At 51.6% G+C, this 21,654-nt stretch overlaps 1 protein-coding gene across 4 annotated transcripts in view; it reads right to left on the bottom strand.

Moving 5' to 3' along the window:
- The window catches only part of SMAD3 (SMAD family member 3), a gene marked incomplete at both ends in the record, with an annotated part of 110,092 nt that extends 104,267 nt beyond the window's left edge, over positions 1-5,825 (bottom strand). For all 4 annotated transcript variants that reach the window (XM_080692267.1, XM_080692268.1, XM_080692270.1 and 1 more), the window contains one exon: positions 5,620-5,825. In XM_080692267.1, the coding sequence (XP_080548393.1) occupies positions 5,620-5,825 (206 nt within the window). The remainder of the gene's footprint in view (positions 1-5,619) is intronic.
- Positions 5,826-21,654: the final 15,829 nt, after the last annotated feature.

Genomic DNA, 21,654 nt, shown 5'->3' with positions numbered 1-21,654 from the left:
AGAGAGTGTACAACGGGGAAGATGTGCAGCTAAAGGAAAATCCCACTTTCCATGATCAGTGCTGCTCTCGGCCACTTGTAACCACTCAAAAAGTCCTTTCTGGACCCGTTACTCCACATTTGGGCTGAGCCCAGGGGTGATTTTTTAAGGAAAAAATGCCTTTTGGCATTTTTGGGCTGTGACAGCGTAAAAACAGACCTTTAAAAAACACACACACACACACCCAAAAAGCATTACTACTTTCAAAAAGCCCCGTTTTCCAAAAGGCAGCGGCCCCTCCGAGCTACGCCTGGGCTTGGCCGCCGGCGGCGCCCGCTCGGCAGCGAAAGCCAGCAGGCTGATAACTGCGGGCAGACCCGCACGCCAGGCCCCTTAAACAACGCTCGCTCGGGCCCCGGCCCCAGCAGGGCGGTCAGAAGAACTTGCCAGATGTCGGCCTGGACAGTCACGTGACACAGAAGAGCGGCCAGCGAGCAGCAGCCGCGGGCAGAGGGGCTGGAGCCACTCACTCTGGGCTTCCAAACTGAGCTGGGGTTGCACCCGCGCTGCCTGACAAAAGGCTCCTGCTTATGCAATCAGAGCAGTCTGTCTTTATATAGATACTTGCAAATACATAAAGGAGGCTTCCTGGGTAAAGGCTGGCGGATGAGCAAACATTTGCCACAGGCGTCCTCCGATGCCTGCCACTGGCCTTTAACCCTGTTTAGGCCTCCGTGGCCATTAGGTTAAGTGAACTTCCTGCGCTGAGAAGAGACCAAAATAGCAACACAGGAAGAAAAGTGGCTCAGTGCATCTCAAAACACACAGGCTCCTCGTCTTTATCCTCCAGTGCGACGCTCCTTGGTAGTTAAAAGTCACTGATTTAGACTCACAGGATAAGGAAAGAACAGGGAGGGCAGAGGGGGAGAACCATGAAACTTAAAGACTGAACTATAGTCCTGTTACTTGTACAAATTAACTGGCGTGAGGCTGATAGGGTAGTGGGACATGATGAAGAAATAGCTGTGTGTTAGCTATGAACTGGTTACGGTGCAAATAGGAACTTCTAAAATGCTCGTACGAAAATCAAATTGGGCCAATAGAGTCGATCTGGCCTATTTTCCAGGTGAGAATACTCGAGGCCCGGAGGAGTTAAGGGACTTGCCTCAGGTCACACAGCGAGCCAGTGAAGACACTGAGTTAGATCTGGAACCTACCCAGGTCTTCTGGCTCCTGTCTCCAAAATAACCCCACGCCTTGCTTATGGGTAATTTTTCTTTGACAGCATTGGTGGGGAGAAAAAGGCCGGCTAAAATAAACTTTAGCCTAGTTCAGAATTAGACAAACTTCTTAATTAATAGGCTTCTGCTGTGTTTTCCTTTTGCACTGAGTCTCTCTGTCAAAACACCGTGCCGCAGTGAGCCGCGGTGGCAAGCGCTGTTTCCAGCGGGGCCTCCGATAATCAACAGCCCAGAGCGGGACTTGCGCTGCAGAGTTGTGATTTCTCAAACTGCTAATTAAGTCAAAACAGAGAATCACATCACACACACACACACACACACACACACACACACACACACACACAGAGTTACCTTTGTCAGGAGTCTATAAACTGCATAAACTGCAGAGCTTGGGGGATTTTAGTTTCTTAGAATCAAGAAATATTTACAAATTAGCTAAACAGAACACACAAGGCATTATTACAACTCTAAAGAGCCCACGTTGGACAGCAGCAGGTGGGGGCTGCAGGCCGGGAGAGCGTCCTCCGTGTTCAGACCCGGCACAGGGTTAGGGCCTGCTAGGTGCAGACACGAAGGTGCAAGAAAGAACTGGACGAGTTCTTTTGGAATCTCTGTCCTAAAACCTGGAATAGAGTGTAAACTTAGAAACCACATTTCTGTGGGGTGGGCTTAGCACATCAACTTCTGGCAGTTCCCAGAAACCATCCTGCTTGAAAGGGAAGTCCACGGCCCAGGAGCCTGTCAGGGGCAACAGAAGATCCCCGGCTCCCGGGAAGGAGCTGGTCCCACCCAGCTCTGCTCCGCAGTGGTGCCAATGCAAGGGTGCCAGCACAGGGCCGCCAGGGCCCCTGCACCCTAGCCCGCACCAGGGACCCTGGCCGGTCTCATTCCAGTCACCTGACACCAGCAGATGTGGATTTGGGGAAAGGAGTGGGGTGTTTTCTTGTTGTGTTTTTAAGCAGTCAATATAGGCAAGAGTTATTAACACTATTCATGGGCCTTGTTGATTAAGAAAACTACATTCCAACCTTAGAGAACTTAATTGCATACTGACAGGAGGCTGGGTGGGGGCTACAAGTGGGAGAAGCAGGTAACCCTGGCAATAAAGTCTGACTTCAACTTTAAGTAAGCCCTCCCTGATTTCATGAAGGAAGCTCACACAGAAGCACGGCTATATGGTACATCAAACGTCATTAAAATCTCCTAATAAATTAGTGAGCGGAAATTAATGGTTGTTCAGCTCATTAAATCATGTTAAGTGTATTTCCGTTATAATACAACAATTACAAGTTTATGCTATTAAACCAATATTTATTTTTTAAACTTATTTTAATTGGTTTCCTGAGGTGATAAGCCCAAACCAAATTATCTCAATTTCATCAACGTCTTGTACCGCTCATCAAAACTAAATGATTACTGAATTCATCAACTTTTTTCTAATATTAAAATAGTCATTTAAAACTTTAGGTTCTTGCAAAGACTTTTTTTTTTTTTTGTACTGGGGATTGGACCCAGGGGCATCTACCTCTGACCTACACCCCTGGCCCTTTTTATTCTTCACTTGAAATAGTCTCGCTAAGCTGCTGAAGTTAACCTGGGACCTGCATTCCTCCCGCCTCAGCCTCCCAAGTAGCTAGGATTAAAGGCTTAAGCCACCACACCCAGCTTCTCACAAAGACCTTTTGAAAGAACATATTACTATAAGTTCTCATGTCTATTAAGAAACTTGGGCTTATAAAGTTTATTTATTTTTGCAGTACTGGGGATGGAACCCAGGGGCATTCTACCTCCAAGCCACATCCCCAGCCCTATTTTTTATACTTTATTTGGAAACAGGGTCTCACTAAGTTGCAGAGGGCCTCACTAAGTAGCTGAGGCTATCCACAAACCCAGATCTTCCTGTCTCAGCCTCCCAAATGCTGAGATTATAAGCATGCTCCACCACGCCTGGCTAAAGTTTATTTTCAACAAGTGTGAAAAAAAAAAGATAAATAAGACACTAGGTCATATCAAAACTGAAATGCGCCCATCGCCAAAACAGCAGTAGTTGTTGCCAAGGGAGACAAGGTGACCCAGAGAAGTGTGGGCAAAAGAATCCAGGGATGGAAATCCGTTCTGTCTGGATCCACACAAGCAGTTGCATTTCTCTAGCTGAGAAAAAGATGAAAAATTTTTAAAAATCTACTTAGGGCTGGGGTGGAGTAGCTCAGTGTTAAAGCACTTGCATAGCATGACAGAGGCCCTGGATTTGATTCCTAGCACCTCCATGGATAGATCAATGGATCTACTTTAACATTAGGCCCCCTACTGGTAGGTAGAAGATGCCCTTGTCTTAGGCCCCTGTGTGTGGTACCTCAGCCAAGCTCCTCCACTGTGGAGAAAGTCAAGGGGCAGGCTGGCTTGAATTCTCAGAAACATTCAAGGGCTCGGGCTGTGGAGGGTTATGGGCAAGGAAAAAGTAGGCCAAAGCTTCCCTCCTCCAGCCAAAAGCAAACTTCTACCCAGGCAAGGAAAGGCCCAGCGGCTCCTCCTAGCTGTCCCCAGCCCCAAAACTAAACAAGAACCAAGTGGCCCGCAGAGATCCAGCCACCCACCCAGGGCAACGGTGCTTAGCACTCAGCCTCAGCCGCTGAGAACCCCAAAGGCCCGAGCAGCCAAGGGCAGAGAGGTACTCTGGGTCAGAACGCAGCGTCCACCCTGTGCAGCCGCTACACCTCTCTCCTCCAAAGTTCTCTCTGCCTTCAAAATGTGATCGGCCGGGGCCTAACTGCCTTATCTATCTTCCAGAGGCTGGTTTCCTTCTGTCTTTCTCTGAGGACCACATGTGACCATGTGAAAGTGCTTTGTAAGTTGTGAAACACTTTCACTACTGTGTGCTTTATAATCGACACCACTTTTTTCTCCCCGGGGTTTCAATGCATGAAACATTTGTCCTCAATGCACATGAACGGATTAGGAGAAAGTAGGTCTTACGGACATACGTACCCACCTCCTCAGATGAAGTATGACCCTCGCCCACCCTGCTCTTCCTCACCTCACCAGAAAAATAAAGAATTCAGAAGCAGAGCTGGGACCCAGATCCAGATTTCCCTGGGCATCACATCACACCACACCAACCCCTCTGAAGTCAATTCTGGCTCCGGATCACAGGCCTGCCAGGAGCGCCAGACGGCACAGGGCTCTCCCTCCCCCTTTAATGACTGGACCCACCCAGTGTTTTTAAAAACTCGTTTTTAAGTCAGCATTCCCACCATAGGTGGCACTTAGTTCCAGGGAGGGGGCAGCCCTGGGTTCCCATGGACAGATGTAGCTTTGTGCCTGACCCGGCTGGCAGGTCCTACACAGCTGCCCAAGCAGGTGGCCAAGGATGGAGCCTCCGCCAGCCTGCCAGGCTCATTCCTCTGCAGCCTGGAACCCCAAGACACCCCCCACCCCGTGCACACACTCTCCCCTCCTTGGCTCAGAATCAGACTTTAAAGGGTGCGGGGGGGGGGTGGAGATAGGAGGTCAAGGTGTCCCGGCCCCAATCTCAATTCCCAGCCAGGCACAGCTAAGCTCAGGAAGGCCCTGGGAGCCGAGAGAAGTCACTGACCCCTTCTACCAGCCATCTGTGAGCTCCCGCCAGACCTAGCAGCGCGCTGCGAAGGTTTAATAAAGGAGGTCTGGGCAGATGGCAAAGCGCTTTGGGAAGGAGACTCCACTACAGGAATGCAGGGCCCGAGCGAGGCCCCCTTTGGGGTGTGTTTTGTTATCTGTCCGGCGCTAGCTCCTCTGTTCTGTGGATCCACAATCTCAGACTAAAAGGAGGGCAAAACCAGTCGGCGCGGGGTGGGAGGTCGGGGAGAAGACCCTCTTTTCTGCCCCTTGTCCCTCCCACTTGAAAGTCAGCGCGCTGCGCGGTAACTAAAGTGCGTGCGTGCGTGCACAGGGGGCGGGAGACTGGCACCACCGAGTCTAAAAATACTCGATAAAAATGCTAATCCCGAAGGCAAAGAAAGAACGAAGAAGGAATCTGTCAATCACCGAGCTCCCGCTCCGCACCCACAACCCCAGCTGTACCGACTGCATTCCTGTAGAGCAGCAAAGAAGTGGGGGACAGGGCTTGGAGAAAAGAAAGGGAGAGCCGCCGCCACCTCCACGAGCGCGGGCGGCGGCGGAGGAGGGGCTCGGCCCGGGGCCGAACAAAGCGGGCCTCAACTTGGAGACCCGCGGGCCGGGGCGCCCCGGCACCCCTCTCCCGGAGCCCGAGTGCGCGTGCAAGCTCCGGGCTCTGGAGCTGGGCCGGCCCGGGGTGGTTTTGTTTGGGGTCCCCGGTCCGCGCCCCCCCCCATCCCCCTGGCACGCTGCGCGCCTCCCGGCCAGCCCGCCCTCCCCCGGGGGGCTGGGTCCGGGCCCCCACCTGGGGATGGTGATGCACTTGGTGTTGACGTTCTGCGTGGTGATGGCCTTCTCCAGCTCGTCCAGCTGCCCGGTCTTCTTGAGCTTCTTGACCAGGCTCTTGACCGCCTTCTCGCACCACTTCTCCTCCTGCCCGTTCTGCTCGCCCTTCTTCCAGCCCAGCAGGCGCTTCACGATCGGGGGGGTGAAGGGCAGGATGGACGACATGGCTGGGGAGCGCGCGGGGGCCGAGGGCGCCCCCGGCGGGGCCGGCCGCGCCGCCCAAACTTCGCCCCAAGTCCCGGGAACTCCGGGCCGGCGGCGGCGCTGCAGCCCGGGCGGCTCGGGGCGCGGCGGGGGCGGCGGGCCGGGCCGGGCCGGGCCGGGCCGGGCAGGCCGATGGCGCGGCGGAGGCGGCGGCGCGAGGCTCCGAGTGGCCGCAGAAAGTTTGGGTTTCCGCACGGGGCGGCCGCCGGGCGCCGCCTCCGGGAAGGAAAGTCCGGCCCCCCGCCAAACTTTGCTCGCCTCGCTCGCTCGGGTGCGCAGATCCCTCCGCCTCCGCGGCCCGCCTCCCGCGCCCCGCCGTCCTCCCGCGGCGGTGCTCCCCGCTCGCCCGCCCGCCCGCCCGCCCGCCGGGGTGCGCGCCCGCTCCCGCCCGCTCCCAGTCTGCGTTTCATGCAAATCCGCGTGCAGCGCCTCTCCCCGCGCTGTCGCCGCCCCCTCCCGCCCCTGCCCGCCCCCTGCTCCGAGGACGCGCCGCCCGCGCCCTGCACGCCCACGTGGGCCGGGGCACCGCCGGCCCGCGGGCTCCGCGCGGGATCGAGCCGCGGGCGCGGGGGGAAGTGCTGGGGAGGACGGGGAGGGCCCGGGCGGGGGGCAGAGCCCGAGCCCACTCGGCCCGCCGGGCCGGGGTCTCGGGCCGCCGCAGCCCCGAGAGGACCCGGGCCCAGGACGGGGCGCCCGCGAGGTTCCAGGCCCAGGAAGTGGGGCGCGCCGGTCCCCGTCCCGGGCCTCGGCCCCCGGAGGCTGTTTTTATTTTCTCAAGGGTGAGATCACGCCGGCTGACAGCCCCGAGACTGTTTGCAGAGGAGGGAGTTGGGAAGGGGGAGAAGCAGCCTCCTAGAAGTGGAGACTTGGGAGCCCCGGTGACAGACTGAACAATAGCTGGAGCCCGGGTCCCTTGGGTCCGTGAACAAGCGCTTGGCAGAATGTGGGCCTCGCAGACATCTGTTGAGTTCGTGAAGGAATGAATGGGGGCGCTTTCGCATTTGTCTTGGGGGGAAATTTACATTACAGGGTGTTGCAGAATCTCGTGATACAGAAAGATCCGAAATTCGACACCCAAGAAATAGGAGAAAGAGCTTTGGAAACAAAGCAATGAACTCACCAAAAAAAATTTTTTAAAAAGCCGGGCCAGAGGGGAGTACTCTGAAGTTTAGGTATTTAAAGTTAGCTAAAGTTAGCCTAGGTGGGAAGCCAAGAAACGCTGGTTCATTGGGGAGCCGTAGCACCCCCCCCCCACACACACACACACACACACCAGCAGCAGCAGAATTCAGGGCCTCTAGAGGCTTTGAGGAGTTAACCCAGAGCCAGCCCCTGCCTCCCGCCTACAGCTGCCTCCCCTACCAGGCAACCCGGTGGATAAGGCTTTTGTTTGTTTTTAACAGCAGGAAACCCCCAGTGGTGAGAAAGGTTGGAGAGAGAGCCTGTGGGGAGTTACAAGCCTAGCCGCCTTTGAGGTGTGGCTGGATCCACTAGACCAGCTCTGAAGCTGAGGGCCCTGTTGGGCTGGAGGGCCTCCCACAAGCTGTGGGGCTGGGGTTTCTTCCCTTCTCCCGCTTGCTGACTCCCTGCTTGCTGGGACTGGAGAGGGGAAACTCAGAACCGCCTGGAACTCAGAACCGCAAGCTGGTTCCAGTGGTGGCTGGCCCTCCAGTTAGGCTGCCCCTGTGCCCTTCCTCATGGCTGGCCCAGGTGCTGCCCTCTGATGTCTTCACAGTGGTCCTGAGGTAGATGTCCTATGCTTCATGTTTATGGACGAGGCCGCAGAGCTGGCACTTGAACCCTGCGCTTTGGGAGGCGTGTGTGTGTGTGTGTGTGTGTGTGTGTGTGTGTGTGTGTGTGTGTTACTGGGGTCTAAACCCAGGGTCCCTAGTCCAGGACATTAATTACCACTGCACCCAGCTGCCCCCTAGAGAGGTCTCTGCAAAACAAAAGTTCTTACACAGGCACGCTATTGTGAAAGTGCAAGAAATGTTTGCTCACCTGTGACAGGGACCTACAAACCAGCTTTCCCCAGAGCCTCCGGGCAGCAGTGGGCCTCGAATGTGCAAGGCCTTCAGATGGGCAAGTGCCGTGAATGCCTTGGTCCTGTGCTCAGCCCACCAGGGTGGTGAGGGTGGTGCACCCGGGAGCTCAGTTCGGAGCTCAGTTCAGTTATACACATCTACGGTACAACCGGTGCAACCCTCCTACTCATTTTTGGGAACGCCAAAAAGAAAGATAAACATCTCTAATCACAAGTTACACAGAGCCTAGGGAAGAGCCAAGGGGCCAGGGCGGGGGATGGCTTGATTGGGCAGAGGAAAGAAAGGGCCCCTTGCAGTCAAAGGTTAATGTTAACCTGGACATCAAATCCAGCAAGGCCAACCCTCACGGAGCAGCCACAGGAGCCCTGGCTCCGCCTTGGACCTGGCTTTGAATCCCAGCCCTTTCCCTCCTTCACTTTTCTGTAGGAATAGAGCCACGGATTGGTCTGTGCAAAGAGGCAAGCCCCTCATCTTACGCAGACAAGATGTGTGGTGAAGGGCAGTGATTTGCACCATGAAGGCACGTGCCCTGAGATTAGAGATCCAGCAGGCACCTCACCCTCTAAACCCATGGCACTGGAAGGCACTCTCCCTCGTTCAACCCCTCATTCACCTGAGGGGAGAAAAGAACTAGGCAGCCAGCTAGTTAGTGTAGTGGAACCACATACGCTTTCTCCCCAAGCCAGCTTCCATGTGACAGAGTCTGCTGGGCGTGCAGAAAAACAGGCCTAGCCCCACAGGTGAGTCTAACAGTGCCTGTCGCCAAGGCTCCAGATGGACACAACTCCCATCCTGGTTCCTGGGCTCCCAACCAGGCTGGCTTTGCAGAGGTTGGCCTTGTCCTTGGAAGGGAAACTTTAGCCCAGTTAATTTTTCAACAGGATGAGTGCAAAGGTCAGGAGAGGTGGGATGGGGGCGGAGGCAGCAGCTCTGTCTCTCTGGGAATAGTAGGCCCTATCAGGAGGAGCCTGGGACAGATGTGCCAGAGTGTATAGAGTGAAGCGCCCAGGCGAGACACGCCTGGCTTCAGTTAGGGTTATTTCCCCACTGGCTAAAGGGTGTTTAATCCACAAGTGGCGAATTGAGAAGTTGGAATTGTTGGAATTGTCCTGTCTTCATTTTACACAGACAGAACAGTGACATCCGATGTGGGGAGGTGGTCTGCCCCTTGAAGGTAAGGAGCCAAGGGCAGACTAGAACTCTCCTGAGGGTGGCGTCACCCAGGAGAGCGCCTCTGCCCGCAGCAAGTCTCTTTTGGTGGCTCTTTGTAGTATTGTATGCACATGGACTCTTCCTGGTAGCCGACAGTCCTGGGATAAACTAGCTCCTCCACATCCAGCTGTGTGGCTCTCGGCAGGTTCCTTAGCTCCCTTTGGATCAGATTCCCACTTTACAAAGCCGGGCGTGGTGGCGCACACTCATAATCCCAGCTCTTGGGAGGCTGAGACAGGAGGATCACGGTTCATGGACAGCCTCAGCTACTTAATGAGGCCCTCTGCAAGTCAATGAGACCCTGTTTCAAAATAAATAAAAAACAAAAATAGGGCTGGCGGTATAGCTTGGAGATAAAATGCCCCTGGGTTCCTCCCCCAGTACCGCAAAAAAAAAAAAAAAAAAAAAAAAAAAAGGGAATGATGCTGTAGACCTCCTCCTTCTTAGGATTTCTGTGTGGAATCAAATCAAGTGTGTAAAGAGCGTGGGACCAGCACATAGTAAGTTCTCAACATTCATAGATGTAGCTGACGTACATCAGAAAGCAAAGTGCAGAAAGCACCGAGTTCAACACACAATATTCACAGTAGCAAAAGGTAGAAGCAACTAAAATATCCATCAAAAATGAGTGGGTAAACAGAATGTGCACACATACGGTGGAATATTAGTCAGCCTTCTGATTAGTGCTACAGCACAGATGTGCCTGGAGAACACGCTAAGTGAAATAAGCCAGTCACGAAAAAGGACTGATATAATTTCACTGATAGAGGTAGTCAGCGTATGTATGCGCGCGCGCGTGTGTGTGTGTGTGTGTGTGTGTGTGTGTGTGTTACCAGGGACTGAACCCAGGGGCGTTCTACCTCTGACTTATACCCCCAGACCTATTTCATGTTTTATTTTGAAACAGTGTCTCACTCAGTCACTGGGGCTGGCCTCGAACCTGCAATCCTCTTGTCTCAGTCTCCCAAGTACTGGGACTACGTGTGTGAGCCACCACACCCGGTGCAGTCAAATTCTTGAGTCAGAAAATTGATGGTAAATGCCGGGGATGGAGAGGAGGGAGAATGGGGAGTCGTGGTGGAATGGGAATGGAGTTTCAGGTGGGGAAGAAGAGGTTCCAGAGCTGGGACGTGGGGATGGTTGTACGACAGGGTGAATGTACTTAGTGCCACAGAACCACACACTTAGAGCGATTAAATGATAAATGTTGTATTACATTTTTTCCATAATAAAAATATATAGGAATAAAAAAAATACACAGTGAACGCAGCAGAACAGGGGCTCAGGGTGGGCCTGTGAGAAGGGGGATGAGGCTAAAGATGGAAAATAAATGAATGAATTCGGGCATCTATAATGATTAATGCCCTATGTCCTGAGGAATGTGCTTGGCTTAGCCCTCTGCTCCAGGGTGCTCAATATATTCACACTTCAGGGTGCTCAATATATGTTAGTAAATACGCTGATTTTCTCTGCTGCACCTGTGGCTTGCAATTGCACTCAGTTCAGCAACTGTGATATCTCGCCCTTGGAGGACTCAATCGAAATTATTTAAAATGTTTGTCTCATAGCATCCCAAGGAATGTGCCGGCTCGAGCATTGTCCCCATCTGACTAGGAGTAGATGACACCATTTGAGTCTGCTCTGGGCCTGGGACTTGTTTAAAGCCCTCACGGTTGCTACAAGACAGTTGTTACTATTGCTTCTCCACGAGGAAGGACCAGAGAAGCAGGGAGCTGAGCTGCCTGACTGCCAGCCCAGTGTGGGCCCCTCAGTGCCCAGAGCCCTGAGCAAGGTCTCTGGCATCAATTGCTGAGCATGCCTAGATCAGGGCTTTGACAGAAGGGGTTGGGTGTAGACACTGTCCAAGAAAGCCTCCAGGAGGGGCCGGGTCTGACTCCAGGAGCTGTGAGGCAGGGATTGGACTTGGGGCTTGTGTGCAGAACCAGGCAGGAGGCCAAGGCTGGAGTGGAAAGATAGCACAGGCCTGTGGGCAGGAAGCTGGATCCCAGGGCAGGGTGCACGGAGCTATTTTGAGTTCTCTTGCAGGAGCTCCTTCCTGGCCCTTAGAAATTCCAGGTCCAGACTGGGCGTGGTGGTATACTCCATATACTTGGGAGACCAAGAGAGGAGGATTGCAGGTTCAAGGCCAGCCTCAGCTTTAGTGAGATCTTGTTTCAAAATAAAAAGGGCTAGGGGTGTAGTTCAGACGTTGAATGCCTCTAGGTTCAATCCCCAGTACCAAAAAGTAAATAAAATAAAATAAAATAAAATAAAATGAAGGAAGATAGACAGATGCAGGTCTGGGAGTCAGGTGCGGGGAGTGGATCCTGGTACATGTGTGTGCGCTGCTATCTGTACATGTCCATGTGTGTCGATCACTCTGTCTACACAGGCATTGTTGGAATTCTGGTGTGTGTGTGCTAGGGGTCTCTGCCGGTGGCTCCAAGGTCTCTCCTGTTCAGATCTTTCTTTCACACAGCCCTACTCGCTCACGTGACACAGGTACATGTCGAGTAAGCTTTCTCCCTTTTTGCATGTTTGTCTGGCATACATCTTCTGCGTGTACATAGATGTTTATATAGAGGTCATTGTGGTTTCATTTCCTCTTTTCTGGGGCAGTAAGAGTCACACGTGTTGTGTTGGCTCCTGCTGAGGATTTCCCTAAAACATGGTAGGTGGACAATTTTTGGTTCATTATCATTGTGTTTCTTTTTTTATTTTTATTTTTTTTTAAAGGGTCTCACTAAGCCGGGCGTGGTGGTGCATGCTTGTAATCCCAGCATTTGGGAGGCCGAGACAGGGGGATCGCGGTTTTCGGACAGTGAGGTCCTTTGCAGCTCAATGAGACCCTGTTTCAAAATAAAGAATAAAAAAATAGGGCTGAAGGTGTAGCTTGGAGGTAGAATGCCCCTGGATCCCATCCCCAGGACCGAAAAAAAAAAAAAAGGAATAAAATATAGGGCAGGGGGTGTAGATCAGAGGTCAACTGCCCCTGGGTTCCATCCCCAGGCCCACAGAAAATAAAAAATAAAAAATAAAGGGTCTCACTAAATTGATGCAGGTCTTCCCTGGCCTCAATCCTCCTGTCTCAGCCTCCTAAATGCTAGGATTACAGGCACGCGCTACCACCCTGAGCCCATTGCTTTTTTTTTTTTTTTTTTTGGTGGTACTGGGGGATGGAACCCTTCTACCTCCGGGCTACACTCCCAGCCCTATTTTTTATATTTTATTTGGAAACAGGGTCTCTTAAGCCAACGCGGCTGGATTCGAATCTGTGCGATCCTCCTGTCTCTGCCTCCCAAGCACAGGGATTACAAGCGTGCGCCACCACGCCTGGCCTGCATTTTTTTTTTTTTTTTTTTTTTTTTGGTGGTACTGGGGGTGGAACCCTGAGGCTTTCTACCTCCGGGCTATACTCCTAGACCTATTTTATATTTTTTATTTGGAAACAGGGTCTCACTAAGTTGCTGAGAGCCTCACTCACTAAGTAGCCGAGGCTGGCTTCCAACCTGTGCGATCCTCCTGTCTCCGCCTCCCAGGCACTGGGATTACAAGTGTGCGTCACCACGCCTGGCCTGCATTTATTTTTTAAAATACAAGTATGGCCCGGCATGGTGGCACACACTTGTAATCCCAGCATTTGGGAGGCCGAGACAGGAGGATCGTGGTTCACAGACAGCCTCATTAGTGAGGCCCTTTGCAACTCAGTGAGACCCTGTTTTAAAATAAAAAAAAATTAAAAATAGGGCTGGGGTGTAGCTCCGAGGTAGAATGCCCCTGGGTTCCATCCCAGTACCACAAAAAAAAAAAATAAAAAATAAAAGTATGTAGACAGCCACCAAAGAGGATACAGCAAAATGGAACACAGTTCTACAAAGGTGGTGAGATTGAATGCCTTTAAATTGTTTTAGTATATTGACATTATTTTTACATTAAAAATCAGTAGAGGTATGCACGCAAATGAATTAAAAGCAGGGACTTGAACGGGCATTTGCACATCATTCATAGCAGCGTTATTCACGAGAGCCAAAAGGTAGAAGCAGCCCAGCACCTATCCACAGGTGTGTGGAAAGCAGAATGTGGCCCATGCTAGCAAGAGAGTACTGAGGGCCTTAAGGAAAGAAGTCAATTCAAATACAGGCTACAATATGAATGTCTCTTGGTAACTTTGTATGTTAAGTAAGCCCATCACCCTTGTAATCCTAGCACTTAGGAGGCTGACACATGAGGTTCACAGGTTTGGGGACAGCCTCGGCAACTTAGGCCCTGTTTCAAAATTGAACATAAAAATGGGGCAAGGTGTGTTGCTCAGAGGTCGAAGGCCCCTGAGTTCAATCCTTAGTACCACATATACCAAAAAACAACAACAAAAACAGCCTATCACGTAAGGACAGATATTGTACGATCCTGCTTAGAACAATCAAAGTCCTGAGGCAGAAAAGAGAGTGGTTTCTAGGGAAGGGGAGGGAGAGAGGAGGGAGGGAGGGGATGGGAGCTAGTGTTTAATGGCGTTCCCGTTACACAGGATGAAAAGAGTTCCAGAAACGGATGGTGGCTGTGTGGACAGAGCGACGGGAATGCACTTAGTGCAGCTGACTGGCCGTTTAAAAAAGGTGAAGATGGCCGGGCGTGGTGGCGCACGCTTGTAATCCCAGCATTCGGGAGGCTGAGACCTGGAGGATCGCGGTTCGCGGACAGCCTCAGCTACTTAGTGAGGCCCTCTGAAACTCAGTGAGACCCGGTTTCAAAATAAAGAACAATAATAATAATAAAAAAAAATAGGCAGGGGGTGTAGCTTGGAGATCAAATGCCCCTGGGTTCCATCCCCAGACCCGCAAAAAAAAAAAAAAAAAAAGTGAAGATGGCAAATTTTATTATTTGTATTTGACACAGTGTTTTGTTTTGTTTTGTTTTGTGGTACTGGAGATTAGACTCAGGGGCATTCTACCTCTTTGTTATACCACCACCAACCCCCCCCCCCTTTTTTTTTGAAACAGGGTCTCACTAGGCTGCTGAGGGCCTAAGATGCCAAGGCTGGCATTGAACCTGCAATCCTCCATCTTAGCTTCTCAAGTACTGAGATTAGAGGGAACGTCTAATGGGCCCCAAATTTCTTTATAGGGGGGCTAAAAATGTTCTTAAATTGGCTGCAGTAAGTACACAATTCTGTGAACATATGAAACATAATTGAATTTTTAAATAGGTGAATTGTATGATATGTTAATTACATATCTGTGAGGATTTTTCTTTATTTGCTGTTTTGTGATATTGGGGATTGAATCCTAGAGCCTTGTACACACTGAGCTATGCCCCATTATTATTTATGTTTTTATTTATCTTTTTTTTTTTTTTTGGTACTGGAGATTGAATCCAAAGGGGTTCTACCTCTGAGCTATACCTCCAGCCATATTTTATTTTTCATTTAGATACAGGGTCTCACTAAGTTGCTGAGGGTCTTGCTAAATTGCTGAGGTGGGCTTCAAACCTGTGACCCTCCTGTATCAACCTCCCAAGTACGGGGATTATAGGCATGCACATCGCACGATGCCCAGCTATTTATTTATTTTTTAATTTTGAAACTAAATCTCGCTTAAGTTGCTGAGATTACCCTCAAACCTGCAATCCTCCTGTCTTAGCCTCCCAAGTACTGGGGCTATATGTGTATACCACAGCACCTGGCACAGTAAGGATGTTTTAAATAATAATAACAAAGGCTGGCACACAGAGGGACCTCACAAGTGCTGGCTGGGTCCTGTTTACAGGGTTAGGTTAACTGGTTTAGGTCTTACAACTGCCTAGTCCCATTTTCAGATGGGAGCACAGTGGAGGGGACACAGCCACGCTCTGATGACCCAGGCATCTGCAAGACCGTCCTCTCCCCTAACCACAGCAAACACAATCACCCCCAGCTGGCCATCCTGCAGCTATCCAACGGCCCATTGTGAACATCTTTCTATGTCAATAAATGGACACTCACGACACTGTTTGGAGTGACTGCAGAGTGTTTTGTCACATAGACAAAACCAGTTTCCCGTGACCAGACATACGAGTGGCTTCTAATCTTACTTGGTATAAAACAAAAAAATGCAACTCTCAACATTTTTGTGCATACAGGTCTGTGTACATGCCTGCTTATTTTCCTGGAATGAATTCCTAGAATGAGAAGCACCGCCTTAGATGCCATTGAAAGTGGCCTCCTGGAAAGCCACTGGTCGCACCAGCTCACCCTGGTCGCACTAGCCTAACCAGAGATGGCACCCGGGCAGATTCCTCACTCAGTGTCTCGCTCCGTCATCAGTGGCTCCATTCACAGGACCAGCCAGAAAGCTTTAGCTTTAGCTGAGACATTTTCGTTTTGGCCAGAAACTAACAAGTGAGAAAAGGGTCTCTTCTGAAAGACTTCCCACCTTAAAGCAGAGAGAAACCTGCCCGGCGGCGAGGAATCCAGGCACATCATTATTTGCAGAAAGTGGAAGGATTTATTTTCAGACGACTTCTCTTGCCCTTCCATAGGTAGTGGTGTTCCCCAGAGCCAAGGGCTCGCGCCCCCCCCCCTTTCTTTTTGTACTGGGAATTGAATCCAGGGGTGTTTAGCCGGGCGTGGTGGCGCATGCTTGTAATCCCCGTGCTTGGGAGGCTGAGACAGGAGGATCGCGCAGGTTTGAAGCCAGCCTCCGCTAGCTTAAGAGACCCTGTTTCCAAATAAAAAAATATAAAATAGGTCTGGGAGTATAGCCCGGAGGTAGAAGGCCTCTGAGTTCCATCCCCAGTACCACCAAAAAAAAAAAAAAAAGAACGCAGGGGTGTCAAGGGTGTTCTACCTCTGAGCTACACCCCCAGCCCTTTTTATTTTTTTCATTTTAGAGCATGGTCTTACTGAAATTGTTGAGGTGCACTAAATTGCTGAGACTGGCCTCTAACCTGCAATCTTCCTGTCACAGCCTCCCAAGCACTGGGTGTACAGTCCCGCACCACCACACTGCCAGCACTTCACCTCCATTCCCTGGGTGATCTTATTCACCCTTGAGTCTCATATACCCTCTATAAAGTGACCCTCCAGTATGAATACCCAGTCCAGATTTCTCTCCAGCGCTCCAGTCTCACACATGCCACTGGCCACTGGACTTCCCCATTGGCCCCAGTCACAGCAGCCCATCAGTCTCCTCTAAGGACCTTCTCCTCTGTCCTCTATTGTCCTTAGCACCACCACTGACTACTGCCAACCCAGCCAGCATCCCAGCATCCTTCCTTTAGGTATCATGCACCCCAGCCACCCCTAAGCCCTGCAGAGCCTACCTCCCCAATGCCCAGCCTCCATCTAATGCAAGCCCCCATCGCTGCTCGCCACCCATTATTATATCAGTTTTCTGATTGTCTCCATTCTTCGCTTGCTGCCGGAGTGAGCATTCTAAAGCACAAATCCAATCTGCATCTCTTCTGCCTCTTACGAAATTGCCTTCAGTGATTTGCCATTGTCTCCAGCGATGCAATCCAATAGAGATAGAATGAGAGGGACACAGGGGATTTTAAGTTTTCTCCAGGCTCCGGGTAAAATGGGGGAAAGAAGTGGCGTTAATTTTAATGATGTATCATTTAGCTCAGTATATCCAGGGTATTATCATTTCAATCTTATCATTCTCAATAATTAGGAAACTGAGGTCCAGAATAATAAAGTGACTTTCCCAAGATCTCAAAACTGAAACAAGGCATCCCGGCTTGCACTGCAGGATCTCAGTCCCATGTTCCTTCAGTCCCGGGCGAGGGGCTATCGAAGGACTGGTCTGTAGTATCCATTTGTATTGCTAAAACCCAGAGGGCCTGGCCCTGGGTCCTGCTGTTTCCGGTATGGATTCAGCTTTAGTCATACTATATTTTATTGCCCTCAAATGATTACTAGGAATTACAGGGACCAAAAGAACCAGGGGTATGTATGGTGCAAGATGACACACAGCTCTTGGCCAGAGCTGACCTCACTCACAGACAAAGAGCTCTGCCCACAAGTATCTGAAGTTCTGGAAGCCTGGGTGCGTGGCTGGAGAGTGGGCCAACAGGAGGGCTGGCGGCGTGAGGAAGGCCAGGCTCTCTCAGACCCCTCCCAGCCTGCGCGGCACCACCAAGCTCATTCTCTCCAGTCTCTCTCCCAAGGATTAAGGGACTGGCCTGGCCTTGGGTGGTGTGAACACACAACTCTACCCCCTTCTTTGCATTCGCCATGGTAGACATTGCTAAGCAATCCCTGAGTTCTTCCCTGTCTTGGAGTCTCTGTGTGTGTGTGTGTGTGTGTGTGTGTGTGTGTGTGTGTGTGTGTGTTTTACTGGTGTGTCTGTGTGTTTTACTGGAAATTGAACCCATGGGGTGTTCTATGTTTGAGCTACACCCCCAGCCCTATTTGAATTTTTTTTATTTATTTTTATTTATTTATTATTTTTTGGTGGTACTGGGGTTCCTGGAAGCCCTTCTACCTCCGGGCTACACTCCCAGACCTATTTTTACATTTTTATTTGGAAGCAGGATCTCCTAAGCCAGCGGCGCACAGCTGGCTTTGAACCTGCGCGATCCTCCTGTCTCTGTCTCCCAAGCGTGGGGATTACAAGCGTGCGCCACCACGCCCGGCCTTGAATTTTTATTTTGAAACAGGATCTCACTAAGTTGCCAAGGCTGGCCTCAACCCTGCAATGCTCCTGGCTCAGCCTCCCAAGTACTTGGAGTCCTCTTCGACTCTGCCACCGAGCTGTTATGCTTACGCTGCTCGCCTTTGAGACTCTCTCTCCTAATTCTGGCCTAATTCCACTGAGAGAGACACGTTCCTCTGGTCTTTTTTTGGGAATCCCCTAAGTAGATGCAAATAAATGTGGGAGAGTAACACCTCCAGTTCTTGTCAGCTTTAGTCAACAGCTGAACTCTCGCCCTGATCCTGCCAAGACCACCCAGGACGCCCAGGGGATGGGAGCAGAGAGGAGGTGACAAGAGGAAAGGGAGTCCAGTGGAGGGAGGGAGTGCCAGGCTCAGGACGCTCTGTGGAGGCCACGCCATCAGAGAATGCCTGGCTTCTTCCCACAGTTGCATGCAGTTTAATTCAGGAGACAGAAAATAGGGAGTTCTGTTCCCACTGACTGTAGTGCAAAGAGCAGGGGCTCGTCCATCTAACCAGGGGCTGTGCGGCCAAGTGTCCAGGTCAGCACCTGGCGCAGAGTGGCCTCTCGGTAAATATTTGAATGAAGAGTGAGAGATGAGTGTTCATGCGCACTGATGAAGGAGCCTCCACCCTTCCATCTCAGCCAGGTAGAGTTGAACTCCCAGCCAGCATGGCGCCCACGCTGTCACAGGGCCTCATCAATTCCCTCGGATTGTTGCAAGTGAAGCCATGTTACCAGAACTTAATGTCCAAGAGACACACAGTTACACATGCCCCTCAAATTCAGAGCCCGCTTTCTGTGGTTTTTAACACATTCGTGAAGTATATTTTTAAAGCAGATCGAAGCCAGTGTTGGGGAGGAACGTAGTCACCTTCTCTGGGCTGCATCAGGAAATCTAAACTCTCTTTTAGGTATTGCAGCCTTCACGTAGCCAGAAGTCTCCACCATAGCCCAGGCCTCCCCCCATTGGGTTCAGGGTTAGTAGCCAACCCTTCCATGCAAATCTTGTCCATAAAAGACCAGTGAACACCAGGGGAGGAGCCGGGCCTGAGGCAGAAACTCCAAGCACATATATAGGTAACTATGAGTGGGAATGGCACTCGTGTATGTGTGTGTGTGTGTGGTACTGGGGATGAAACCCAGGGACATTCTACCTCCGAGCGACACCTTCAGCCCTATTTTTTATTCTTTATTTTGAAACAGGGTCTCACTGAATTTCAAAAGGCCTCACTAAGTAGTTGAGCCTGGCTGCAAACCAAACCGAACCGCGATCCTCCTGTCTCAGTCTCTCAAATGCTGGTATTACAGGCATGCGCCACCATGCCCAGATTGGAATGACACATTTTTGTTCTGCCATCTCTTCAAATCAGAACTAAGGCTGTTTGCTGAGATCACATATTCTGTGAAAGTGTGTGTGTGTGTGTGTGTGTGTGTGTGTGTGTGTGTGTGTCCATACGTGTGCACACACATGCACTTGCTGGTTCAGGCTCTGCACAAACTCCAGTGCATTGCTGCTTGGATATGGTCCTCTTCTGGGAGCTGGCACACACTATTCAGCGTAGAGTTTGTGGGCTGCGCACCTGGGCAGATCAGGTGACTCAGGAGGCCGAGCCAGCAGGCACCGAGGCCAAGGGCAAAGCCTTCCCACTCTTGCCCCACTGTAGCCCACGGGGAGAGTCGAGCTCCACTACCTTCGCCCAGGGTTTTGCAATCAGGATCTCTGGGAGGAAGCTATTTTGAGCTCAGTACACATGGGAGGGCAGCACTTTTTCAGGGTTAGTATTGTTTTTGTTTGAATTTCATCTGAGCGAGGCCTGATTTTTCAGGGTATCTAAGGGCCTTGCCCCAGACCTGTTCTAGTGGCAGTCCCTGTAGCAGGTCAGAGATGAATCAGAAGAGGTCTCCAGGACCTTGGCACAGTCCCCATGGCCTGGCCAGGCACGGTTCCCTTGGTCCTGCACTGCTCAAGAGGAGCGAGAAACCCCTGTGGCCACACACCCTGGACCGTCCCAGATCCCCGGGACAGAAGCCGTGTGGAATGCCACTTTCCGTGGAACTAACACTGATGAGGCCTGGCGGTCAGGCATCCCAGAGACATTTTGTTAATAGCAGAATCTGCTGATCTAGGAGTCAGGGGACTTGGGCATCTCTCCTGGCCTTTCCAGGAATTCCGCTGAGGTGGAAAGGTCCAAGTCCTCTGCAAGCCTGAACCCTGCTTCCCATGGTTTACCTTGCACCTCCCGCTGCTTCCCGGAGTTCATCACAGAACTCTAAGAGCCGGGGTCTCAGAGGCAATAAACATACCTGAGAGAGAGGCACGGGCCCTGGGAACTTATACCGCGGCACCCAGGAAAGCGCGTCTCACATCTGCGAGTTCCCGTGGTACACCTGACCTCCACCTCTCACAGAGCTAAGGACCCCCACAGGGCAGCGGGGCAGCCAGGGTGTCCTCCCTACACAGCAGCTCTGCTAACCCTGCCCTGATCCCGGGACCTGCCTGTGGGAGAGCTGGCTTCAGAAGCTGCAGGAGGGCTGGGCGTGGTGGCACGCTGGCAATCCCAGTCCTTGGGAGGCTGATACAGGAGGATCACAGGTTCTGGACTAGCCTCAGCTACTTAGGCCCTCCACAACTCAGTGAGACCCTGTTTCAAAATAAAAGAATAAAATAGGTCTGGGGGTATAGCTCGGAGGTAGAATGCCCCTGAGTTTCATCCCTAGTACCACCAAAAAAAATAAAAAATTAAAAAAAAAGAAGCTGTAGGAGTTTAGTTAAAAGTGACAGGAAGAGCCAAGTGTGGCCTCCGCACCCATCTTATCCAAGGCTCAAGGATAGAGCAGAGCTTCTGTCTCTTCTCCAGAGGGGCTCAATGGGCCTGTGGCCAGGGACAAAAGGTTTCCCCATACTTGGGATGGGGTGCCAGGAAAGGTTTTGGATTTTGCTGCCCTGAGTCTAAAACTCCATTTCCTGGGCTGGAGATGTAACTCAGTGGTAGGGTGCTTACCTCTCATGCACGGGGCCCTGAGTTCCATTCCCTAGCACCCTCAAAAAAAATTTGTTTTAAGTAAAAATAAAACTGCATTTTCTGTTCGTTTTACCAGGTTGAGACATGGTTCCAGCGTAAGCTGACTTCCCCCTCTCTGAGCTATGCTATTGCAAATAACTTACACATGAGTAATGTGGCCATGTTTGTGCAGAGTTTATTTAGATAAGAAAAACAACCTCAGCCTCACGGGAGGGGCTGCTCAGCACCGCAGAGCCAGCCTGGTTTCCTGGGTCTGCCAGGGAGGGGGGATGTGGAGGGGAAGCCGGCCTGCCCTGCACACCTCCTGGCCCTGCCACGGGGGGGAAACATGAGTGGGGGGGCAGAGGGCGAGGGGCGGGAAGCTGGGAGCCAGGTGCGTGGCATGGGAAGACTCTGGAACTCTCCGAGCAGCGGCTCCCCTTCTCTAACAAGGGGTGGGTTGGGAGTATTTATAAAAATATCCACCTGCAGGAGGGCTGGGGCAATCACAGACGCCACGTGAGGGAAAGCACGTACGCGGAGAGGGCAAACACAAGTTAGTTATTAGTTAATATCTGGACCAAGGCCACATTCTGCGGCCACACACCCAGCTGGACTCCACAGGATGCCGGATTCAGAGGCCTGGGTCCACATCCTTATCCCAGCGACCAGTCACGTGACCTCGAGTTTCTCCTCCCCCTCCCTGAGCCTCAGCAGTCACCTCTGTGAAATGGAAGGAGTCAGTCAGTCCTCCGCTGCAGCATCTTGGGGCACAGAACTGTCTGGGTTGAAGGGAAGGGTAGACGGGGATGTGGTGTGTGAACCATAAAATGTGTACACATCAGCCAGGGGTGGTGGCGCACGCTTGTAATCCCCCCATTCGGGAGGCTGAGAC

The sequence above is a fragment of the Muscardinus avellanarius genome (genome assembly GCF_963383645.1).
Source record: "Muscardinus avellanarius genome assembly, chromosome: 3".
In the NCBI taxonomy this organism is placed as follows: domain Eukaryota; kingdom Metazoa; phylum Chordata; class Mammalia; order Rodentia; family Gliridae; genus Muscardinus; species Muscardinus avellanarius.
This window is presented reverse-complemented; position numbering and strand designations above follow the sequence as displayed.